The sequence below is a fragment of the Alligator sinensis genome, unplaced genomic scaffold, assembly GCF_000455745.1.
Source record: "Alligator sinensis unplaced genomic scaffold, ASM45574v1 scaffold180_1, whole genome shotgun sequence".
NCBI classification, from domain to species: Eukaryota; Metazoa; Chordata; order Crocodylia; family Alligatoridae; genus Alligator; species Alligator sinensis.
The window spans coordinates 293,711-304,492 of record NW_005842640.1 but is presented as its reverse complement, the minus strand read 5'-3'; the positions used below and the strand labels follow the sequence as shown (position 1 = coordinate 304,492).

Sequence of the window (10,782 nt, the reverse complement as noted above, 5' to 3'; positions counted from 1 at the left end):
GCTCCTGCCACAGCAAGCTGGGGCTGGGGCAGGCTGCACTTGGGGCAGGGCAGGCAGCAGTAGTGCTGAGAGGGGGGTGGTTGCAGGGGGCTGTGGAGAATTTTGGGGTGGCTGCAGCCCTGCCCCCCGTAGCCCCTCCCAGTGCCACCATCCACCCCAAGCACAGCCTGGCCCAGCCCCGACCTCAGCCTGCAGCTGCAGCCCACCCAACCCCATGTAGATCCAGGGGGGGGCACCCCGCCATGCAAGAGCTGCCTCCTCCCTCTGCACCCCCTGGACGAGCTGCAGCTCTGTCTTGCACCCTTCCTTGCCCCAGCTGGGAAGCACCTGCCCCAGCTCCACACCCTCTCTCACTGTAGGGGCCTTGATCTGCCTCTCACCTTCTACCACAACAGACTCATCAGCTGCACACAGCTCTTCAAGCTGCTGAGCGGTGTAACAGAAACTGGATCAGTATCAGCCGACATACTTCCTTAAAAAAAAAATAGCTATCATATTGGCCCCCCAAAATCTCTATTGGTGCATCCCTACTTAGAACCGCAGCTAGACTTAGCTGAGAACAAATGAGAATAGCATTAATTTGAGGCACACCAGGCACAAAAAGCACATTGAACAAAGAAAAGTCACCCAAGCAGAGGTCTAGCTCATTTGGCCACTTTTAAACCCGAATCTGCTCCTCTCCAAACCTTTCACAAGCCTTAAGAATGAGGTGGCCATTGCATTAGGAAGAGATTTCCAACAGCAGATGGCTGTTTTTTTTATTTTAGTAGAGAAAGTATAACACGATGCAGTGGTTGAAACCTTAAGCACAAACAAAATTATATGCTTTGTTTTAATTTACAGGTTAATCATTGGAACAACTTATAAGAATGTGGGATACTTAACATGATAGAAAGTATTTAAATCAAGGTATCAATAAAGTACTGAACTTCCACAAAAGTGGTTTTGTACAGAAATAACTAGTAAAAATTCCATGACCCATGTTGTGCAAAAAGGTTCTACTAGATTCTACTAGCTGGTTGATGTCACATCCTTTCTGGTCTTAATATCTTTGAAAATAGTAGTTACTAATGGTGACTTTTTATGTTGCCATACCAGAATTGCTGCTGATGGCAAAAGCAGAACAAATGAATAAATTCCTTTGCTTGATCTTCTGAACTCAGGAATTCAAGTGAAGTGGAGTAACTGTATGTGTTTGGGCTAGGGTACAAGTCATTATATAATGAAACCTGAAGACCCAAAACCCACTACAGTTTCATAGCTCAACATCTATCTGTGGTCAGTACTTGACTGTGTTGAAACTCACTGTTCAGGAAACTTTCTTTCTTTCTTGGAAACTTCAGTTGGGATCAGAGTCCATTAAACAACATCTATGAAAATCCAGTTTGCCCAAAGCAAAATTGAGTTATTTTTCGTGGTACTTATAGATTACAAGAACAGAAGCATTTTATGGAAGTGTTTAACATTTAAGATATCCCCAAAAATGTTGGTTTGAACAGTCAGTGTTGGCATTTACAGGAAAAGAGAAAAATTTACCACTTGCAAGCATAGATGGACAAGAACAACTTAAGAAATGCAAGAAGTAATAGTGAATCTATTTGGCAATTTTATGGTGCCTCCCTTCTGGAGATTTTTTTTGTTTACTTTTGTGAGATAGTACACCCTCCTCCTCATTTTACACAACACGAAGTCCCTTTGTCCAGTCACACAGCACTTAGTTCTAGTACATCAGGGACAGAACTACTTTCTAGTCTGGATTGGCAGGTAAAGTGAAACCCAAGACAGAGATCTAGACAAAAAGAAATGGTTACATTACCTCCCCATGAAGTTGCTCCTCCAGGAGCTGCTGGAGCCACTTGCACAGTTGATGTGAAGTCTGGCTGAAGATCCAGAAGATCACTGGATGGTTTGGAAGTGCTGCTGGGAGGAGGGGTGGAGAGGAAGTAGCAGGTTTAGGTTAGACTTGCAAATTTCAGGTCAAAAAGAAAAAAATAAATAAATAAAAGAGTGGCAACATGATGAAGTTTTCTTTTGACTTTTTCAAAAGGTGACTTACTTTTCTTTCAGAACAGGGTATTATTTTAAAAAACAATCCAACATAAAAATTTAAAAACACTAGACAAGACTGCTCAAACCAGAGGAAACACAAGATACTGTTTTGTGTCAAATGAAACATTTCAGGCTGGGCCAAAGCAACTTTGTTTCACACTTACTTCTAATCAAGAGCTTTGTTCAAAGCTTAGGAGCATTCCTATATCACCATTCAAAAACAGCAGAGTAAACAGGACAGGCAATTTGGGTTTACAACGGTAATCAGTTGTACTAGCTCACTTTCTGCTTGTTAAGATTATGAACTATCCCTATTAAAATACATATTTTAGTCAATTAGATCTGGGTTTGTATATTATATAGCTATGTTTAACTGCAGATACAGACATGATGGAGCCATAAAACAGTTTTAGTGTCAATTTTGTGGAAGCTGATATATATATATATATATATAAAAATGTTATAATTTGCATTAGTCACAGCAAACTATATAGTGCATCAAGATATGTTCATGAGTCTTGCAATACTGTGAATATTTTACCAATATCACATCTACTGACCTGGCATCTCAGTGCTACAAATAACCTGAGCTCCTCAAATAGACAAAGTGAAACTGGGAAATGTCTATGGCAGTGGTTCTGAAGCTTTTCAGACTCAAGGCACCCCCTTGCTAGAGTCAAATACACCTTGAAAAAAGGGCCAGCACTTAGCTTCCACTTGTTTCTTGATTACAGAAAAAGAGAGCCATTTTTCTGTTGCAATGAACTCAGAAAGACCACAACAGGTTAGAATGGTTTTGACACTATGGATTCCTATTTGAAACCTCGGGGTTCAACTTGTGTAGGTATCTGGACAATGACAATATTGAGCAGCCCTGCAGAGTCTCTGTAAAAAGATCTCACAGCACCCCAGACTGTCACAGTACCCTGGCTGAGAACCACTTGTCCATGGTCTTGCTTAAAAACACAGCATGATTAAAATATGGCAAAACTAACCTGACTGGAGCTGCTGTTGAAGAAGTTGCAAAGAGATCAACTGGTGGAGATGTATCAATAGTTTTTGCTGGAGTAGAACTAGGAGATGTAACAGTTGTGGCTGGAGAAGACTGGAGATAAGGATACAAAATATACATCACTCAAATACAGAATTCCAAGTTTACTGAGAAAGTATTTACTCAGGATTCTCCTTAATTTTTTTATATTGGAGTAAAACCTAGGAATGATACAAGGAAGTCAAATCTGCTACACATTAGCCATTTCTTTTTTAAAGTACTTAAGGATATATTATTTGCTTTGCACTATTTTCACTTGACTAGCATGGACATATCAGTACAGCAACTGCTGCAGCTTCCTGAGCCTGACGAAGGGTTTTTGAACCCGAAAGCTTGCTTAATAACTATTCTCCAACCATTTGGGTTGGTCTAATAAAAGATATCAAATTCACCCAAGGAACCTTGTCTGCCTATATCCTTAGACCAACACGGCTACAACCTAAACCCCTCCTTCTACTCTATGAATGCATGTAAATTACTATGGATAAATCACCCCGCTACCCCCCTTTCACAGGGCTGCAAAGAGTCCCTTCACAATAAACACCAAAGTGAAGCTTTCTGGGAAGAGTGTTCCTTTAAGAAGTAGAACTTCAATAAAAAAATGATACGTACTTGGAGCTTTTCAGAAGTGGGTTAGATGCGTCTGTAATATATATTACAGAATCTGGAATCTAAAGCATGAATATTGGCTTCCGAATAAATTGGAAGTTATTTGGTGTCTATTAAGAAGGAATCTGTTTAAACCCAATTCCAGCTTTGTTAGTGCAGCTCTACTAAGTAAGAGAAGTGGAGTAACCATGGGAGGGATGAATGTTGGATGCCACAGACAACTTTGCAGGATTTTATGGGCAATTTAAAGGAAACTGCTGCTAATATTAACTCTTTCAACTATTTTATTTCCTGCAGACAAAATAAAGGCATTCTAGAATATTCATTTAATTTACAGCACATTTAGCCATGGAAATGAACAACACCAGCCAATGACAAACTGCAAATATCTGGCATCCAGACCATGTACTCTAAGCTGACATGACCAAGGTAGAAAGAAAAAAAGGGATCACATTCATCAACAGAATAAGGTACTTAATGCTGAAAGTTACTAGAATAATTTGACTGGATATTAAGTTTTTTGTTCTCATGAGAGTGTGGAGATATGCAAAAGCAGTTCTGAAAAATACAGCCAAATAGATATACAAGATGAACAAACACCACTGAAACAGCTAGAAGTTAGGAAACTGAGAAAAAAAAAACAACAACCAGGCTCTGCACTGTAGACCTGGAAACAATCCAGGTGAGAGAATGGTTGCCTATTAAACCTCTACAGAACATGACTGCCATCTGCTGGCAAAGACGTTCACTGTCAAGAGTTAAAAGAGCATTTTCAGTTATCCTAAAAGAACAATTCAGGATCCAAGGTTAGGGACTCAACTTTATGGCAATTTTATTGCTTAAAACAAATTGACAGATAAATTGAGTTTTGTTTAAAATAAAAACAAAAATATGTAACATCCAGGTCCAAATAACTAAAGAATACATCTTACATGCTAGTCACTAGAAAGGATAGAGAGACTAATTAATATAAGCTTAAATATTTACCTTGCTTAAAGGAGAAGGAGCCCCAGATCTAAAGAAAATTATTGCAAAGATTTTCAAGTAAGTACAGTTTAGGAAAAATTCACAAACATTTCATATTAAATACAAGTATTGATAGGTTTAGTTATTCAATTTACCATTAAAACCCTCATGTGAAGAAAAAAAAAAAAAAAGAGATTGACGCAAATGTGCCAACTATGCATAGAAACTAAAATTTAAAGTAAAGCATACTTTTCCTTTTTGGTAAAGACTTAAGCCTCCTGATTTTCATATAATACAGTTCTAAAGTTTAGAATCTAAACCTACACTGGTATTTCACAGAATGAAACCGAATGTTATGGCATCTGACATAATAAAGCCAAGTCTTTGAATACAAACAAGCTGTACTTGATACAGTAATAAGGCAACTTGTATGTCTGCCTATAGTCTTATTGAACCAATATGAAAGCCAGGAACTGCTGGGTTATGTGGCTGTCAGACCATGTCCTTCCATCTGCCTGTCCTCCATGCTGATAGCTGGAAAGGACTGGAATAAGAAGACTACAGGTTTGGCTCAGGGGACTACAACAGCTAATTTTGGGGGTGTTAAAGGATGCACATCCAAGATCATGTATTGCTTTTGTTTCTGGCAGTTGCACTATTTCAAGAAAATAAATATTTACAGCTTTCTTTTCAGGATAGCTAGGGCTGTGCAAAACAGCACCGTTTCATTTTGATGGGACAGTGTTTCGTTTAGAGTTGTTTCGCTTCAAAAGCACTGTTCCGTTTAGTCTTGTTGAAATTCTTTCGCTGTTTCAAGGCTGTTTCAACATTTCACCCATAGGCTATAATGGAGAAGCATGAAACTGTCTATAATTTTGTCATTTCTTGTCTGATTCAGATAAGACTTGTGGGCATGGTAGCCCCTGCTGAGGCCATGAAGCCTGCCAAGTTTCAAGGAGATAGGTACAGGGGTTCCTTGGAAACTGCATCTCAAACTGTTCAGAGCAAAACTTGTGTCACTTAAGTGTGAAAGTAGAGAAAGCTCAGTTCAAACAATGCTTTTTATGCTGTTTTTCCATCCCTCCCCCAGAGCACTGGGATTGGAAGGGACCTCAGAGAAGGATCACAGTCACTGGCCAGCTACACAGTCAGTATCAGAGCAGTACTTCCTCCTCCCTCTCAGTTTCTCTTTAGCTGCAAACAAGCCCAGCTTCAAAACTCAAAATGTTTTGAAACTTTTGAAACGTTCTGACTGCACTTGTTTCATTTTGAGGCTGTTTCGAAGCCTTTCGTTTTGTTTTGATTTTGTTGTTTTGAGCTCAAATGAGTTGAAACAGCATCAAAACAAAACAGCTGGTAAAATTTCACACAGCCCTAATAGCTATGTAGTGTATATATCAGTGACTTAAGCGTAAAATCTTTACAAGATCTTTCTATCATCTTAAAACAACCACAAACAAGTCATAGAAAATTCAGTTAAAGTTTGGATAGGCAAAAGGTAAGGAAATTCATACTTCAGACTCCTAGCCTTAAGCTAGTGAAGGTACCATGCAAACACTTAAGGCATATCACAAAAGTAGTGTTTTTTAGCAGATCAAAACTAAAAATCTACAGACGCAACAACACTTGTTGAGACATTAAGGCTTTCTCAATATTTCTCTCCCTGTTGTATCACTAAATGCAGGAGTTAATCATTTAGTGCTCTAACTTCACATTTGCTTAAACCATAGGAATGTAGTTATTTCTTAAAAAACTTAAACAAGAGTTTGGTTCATATTTTTATCTTTCAGTTCCTAGTGGACTAGCTTTCAACCCAACTCAACTCCTAGGATCAGAGATGTGGGGCGGAACATTTTTGGGAAGTTTTCCAGCGCTTCATTTTCCCATTTCTAAAAATTTATTATTTCATAAAATTTATTAGTAACAATGAATACAATAAATGAATATTGTATTGCCAATAAAATATTAGGCAAGCTTAGCAGTTTCAAAGTTGTAATTAATGTTTTTCAGGTAATTATCCCTAGGAAGTGCGTGAGAGAGTACATATATGTTTTAGATTTGTGACCACGAGGGTAAATACACTCATATAATAATCCAAACCAAAAATCAAGTTATGAATTCACCTAATTGGCTGGGAAGAACAAATCAAAAACAAAGCTAAAATTCTCATTTCATCTCAGACTGCAAGTGAAAGCAAAACCAAAACTAAAAAACTGTGATTAATTTTCGTTTCACTTTTAGTTTAGCAAACACACAGAGCAGCGTCGCATTTCTTTTCTTGAGTTGGGGAAGTTGGAAATATTTGCATAAGATCTGTTAGTTTTTTTTAGTGCTTTTGCTTTGAAGTAGTCATAATCATGCCTAATCAGAAAAAAAACCAAAAACCTAATGTGGGGCATCATTATAGTGAAATTCAAGGCACTTGAAGGCTCATGCTGGGAACTGAAATTGGGGTGGAGAATGTCATGATGCTGCTGCTGCTTAGTGGTGGTGCAGACACTGCTCCCACCTCCTCGCTCCCACTAGCAGCAGCAGACTCATTGCTGCCAGGAAAGAAGGTTGGGGGTGGGGAGGAAAGGAACTCTCAGTTCTCCCTCTGCCCCCCCCAGTCTCCCCTCTGCCAGAAGGCCTGGCACCTGCCTTTCCAGCATGCTTCATAACGTTTGCTGAGCTTCAAAATGTGTATATGTCTGTAATGTATTGTGTTTTCCTGCACACTGATGACCCACTGTCAGGGAAAACACAGAAGAGAGACTAGCTAGCTACCAAGAGACTAGACAGCAAGCCAGAGCCTTTCAGATGCCGCTGGCCCAAGAGAGGAAGCTCACAAAAGGCACAGATCACTTCACACACGGCCTTATATGTTGTTTTTATGTCCCTCCCCCAGAGCACTGTGATTGGAAGGGAACTCAGGGAAAAATCAGTCACTGGCCAGCTACAGATATCAATATCAGAGCAGTCTTCCCCGCCTCCTTCTCAGTTTCTGTTTTCTGAGAGCCTGCCTTCCGAATTGATTCAGACCTTTTAATGGGTCTCCTGATTCGAAGACTTGGCCACTGAATCAGGCTGAATCTCCTCCATATCAAATTGGCTACTGAAGCTTCACACAGCCCCACCTGAACCAATATTCCTGAAAGCAATTGCTACCAAATCTTGTCATACAGATGAATACATAGCCAAATTATTGGAGTGAAGGGATTGAAACTGCAGGTGCCTCCAGGGTACAAGCTCTTGTAATTGAGAATGCGAGTAACATGAAAGCTGCATGGCAAATATTAAAGGAAAAGTATCCTCATATAATAGTATTTGGCTGTCTTGCTCATTGGTTGAATCTGGTGGCAAAGCAATTGCGAAGGTATTCGACAATCATCATGTTGCTAAATCAGACTTTAAAGAAATTACAGAAAGAGAAGCAGGGGAAGGAAAGCGCACTTTTATTGCAAGGAAAAACTAGATGGGACTTGGCTACAAAGTGTTTACATAGTTCGCTGCACGCAAAGAACTTTTTATAGTGTGCTTCCATAGATGACACAGTATCCCCGACTATTCCCATGAACGTTCAGAAGCAGATTCTCAGCAACGATGTATTCTGGGTTTGAGTTCAAGGAGCATTCAATATGCTACTACCAGTTTCAGTGGCTATCAAGAAACTTGAAGGAGATACACCAAGCCTTTCAAATATTCCAGAGATATTCAGACAACTGTATGAAAATCTAATTGAGCTTTTGCCTTCTTTACCTCTATCCAAAAAAGGAGTAGTAGTAAAACAAATGTTTACTAAGAGATCTGAGTTTTGCTCTCATCCAGTTCATCTGGCAGCAAACTTTTTGGATCCTCAACACAAAAGACAACATTTATCAGAGAATGAATTATCTACTGCTCTTGATACAAGTAGCTAAAAACGTCCCCAACATCAACGAAATAGCCAAGTACCACGCAAAAGAAAAACTTCAGAGCAAAGACATTATTTGGCGGGCAGCAGAGAATATGTCTCCTCTCACATGGTGGAAGGGATACCGTAACACTCAACTGTTGTCCAGGATTACTCTAAAGCAGGGGTTCTCAATCCCTGGGCTGCAGCAGGTCGGCTGCGGATCTGCAGCACAATTGGCTGTCTGATCGGAAGCGGCTGTGGATCGGCAAACCACGGCCCCCCAGAGCCAGGTGGAGAGGCCGCAGCTCCTTCTGCAGGGCCCGTGGCAACGCAGGGTTTGGCCCAACCCCCTGCCTGGGGTGTGGGGGTATCCTTACCTGTCTTCCGGCTGGAAGGAAATTCTGGCTGTGGTCAGCTGTGATCAATGGGCTGCAGTTTGCTGGGCCATAGCCACTTCCAGGCTGTGGCATAAAAACCTTTGAAAACCCCTGCTCTAAGGATCCTAAGCATTCTACCAACAGCAGTCTCTTGTGAACGGAACTGGAAGGCATTCAGCTCAAGCAAGACAAAAAAAAAGGAACAGACTAACAAATGAACGAACCGCTAAGCTTGTTTCTATTTCTCAAAATCTCTTGCTTCTGGAGAATGTCAGCAGCACAATGAGTGAAGAAGATGCAATGTGATAAGTTGCCCTTGCCCATAGACTCATTGGTAAAATCATACTCGAGGCAAAGAGAATGTGGTTCAAGTAGTTCTGAATCAGATTTGCCTCAATCTGATTCCAAAATGGAACTAATAAGTAGTGCAAGTGATTCTACAGCTAGTGACAGTGTGGCACCTCCAGTTTCAATGACCTCAGAGGAAGAGAGTTAAACTGTTGAAACAGGTGAGTGGACAAGCACCGCATATCACACACAGTTCTTTGGGTGTGCTAAAATTAGCGTGTCAGTGGTTTTCAGTACCTTCATATTTTTCTTAAATTTAAACAAACAATACAAGGGAAGTACATGCTATTGTGTATTGTCTTTACATTTTTACAAGTATTCCAATAAAAATAATTTCTTTCCACAAAGCTTTGAATATAACAAACATTTAAACCACATTAAGTGTGCTGTATTTAATTTTTCCCCCCAATCAAATATTTCATTTCAAATACTTGTGGCTATTGGGACATGCAATTAACATAGGGTACTTTTTTTTTTGTTTTGTTTCATTTACTAAACAAGTCAAATAAACATGCAAGTCAGATCACACTCTACTTAGGGCACTGGAAAATTTTCCAACTCAAAATTTTCCAGAAAACCCACATTTCTGCCTAGGATTCAGTTTTGAAACTGATCAACAAAGTATTGGGGGAAGAGGAGGGGAGAATGTTAAAAAACTGCAACTATACGGTGTTAGGTAGAAGTGGGAAAAAAGATGAATTAGAAATAGACATGACTTGATTGCTGTTTCTACCTCCTCAATAAGGACTTCATATATGTATGCAAAACAATATGCAAGAGATGTATGTATACACTTACCCTTCACTAAAATTGCAAGGCAAGCCACAGACATACAAAGAGAGAGACAAAGCATGTTAACTGGAGTTCAATTTTAAATCTCAAAAAATAAACAGACAAAGTAAACATCTAGTTAGGGGCAATAAAACCATTATAACTTCTTCTTCCCTGAAATAAGTCCCTCCTCCCAACAGCAAAGCAAAAACAGTTAATTTAATTCTACTACCTTTTGGTGGGGGGGGGGGGTGTGTGTGTGTGTGTGTGTGTGTGTGTGTGTGTGTGTGTGTGTGTGTGTGTGTGTGTGTGTGTGTGTGTGTGTGTGTGTAAGTGGTTTCATTTTTTTTACCCCCCTCCCCCAAAAACCAAAACAACAGCATTTAAGCTGATCCTGTAAACAAAGAGATGCTAAGAGAACTATGGTGCTGGCTAAATAGGACTTCATCATGGATGCTATTTTTGCTGAAAATGTAAATAAAATAATGACAAGGTAATGTCTCCAATTATATTTGATTGGTCAATGTCAAAGCAGAATTATATTTGCAAGCATTAGTCACAGGATCTTAAAAACAAAGAGTGAAAGTTATTGTTTGCATGGTCAGCAAAGTGTAAAGGAAAATAAACCAAGGCCCCTGGCAGACATTGCACTTAGTAACCCAGCCACATGTTCAAGCAATTAATGATGTGACAAAACACAGAATAAGCCACAACGTTATTACACAAAAGTATGTATA

At 39.6% G+C, this 10,782-nt stretch overlaps 1 protein-coding gene across 4 annotated transcripts in view; it reads right to left on the bottom strand.

Moving 5' to 3' along the window:
* The window catches only part of SNAP91 (synaptosome associated protein 91), a 142,994-nt gene that overhangs the window by 60,881 nt on the left and 71,331 nt on the right, over positions 1-10,782 (bottom strand). For 3 of the 4 annotated variants that reach the window (XM_025215311.1, XM_006033520.3, XM_006033526.3), the window contains 4 exons: positions 10,073-10,078; positions 4,697-4,724; positions 3,045-3,154; positions 1,817-1,920 (listed from right to left, as the gene is read on the bottom strand). In XM_025215311.1, the coding sequence (XP_025071096.1) occupies positions 1,817-1,920; positions 3,045-3,154; positions 4,697-4,724; positions 10,073-10,078 (248 nt within the window). The remainder of the gene's footprint in view (positions 1-1,816; positions 1,921-3,044; positions 3,155-4,696; positions 4,725-10,072; positions 10,079-10,782) is intronic. The other variant, XM_025215312.1, reaches the window with a different exon arrangement.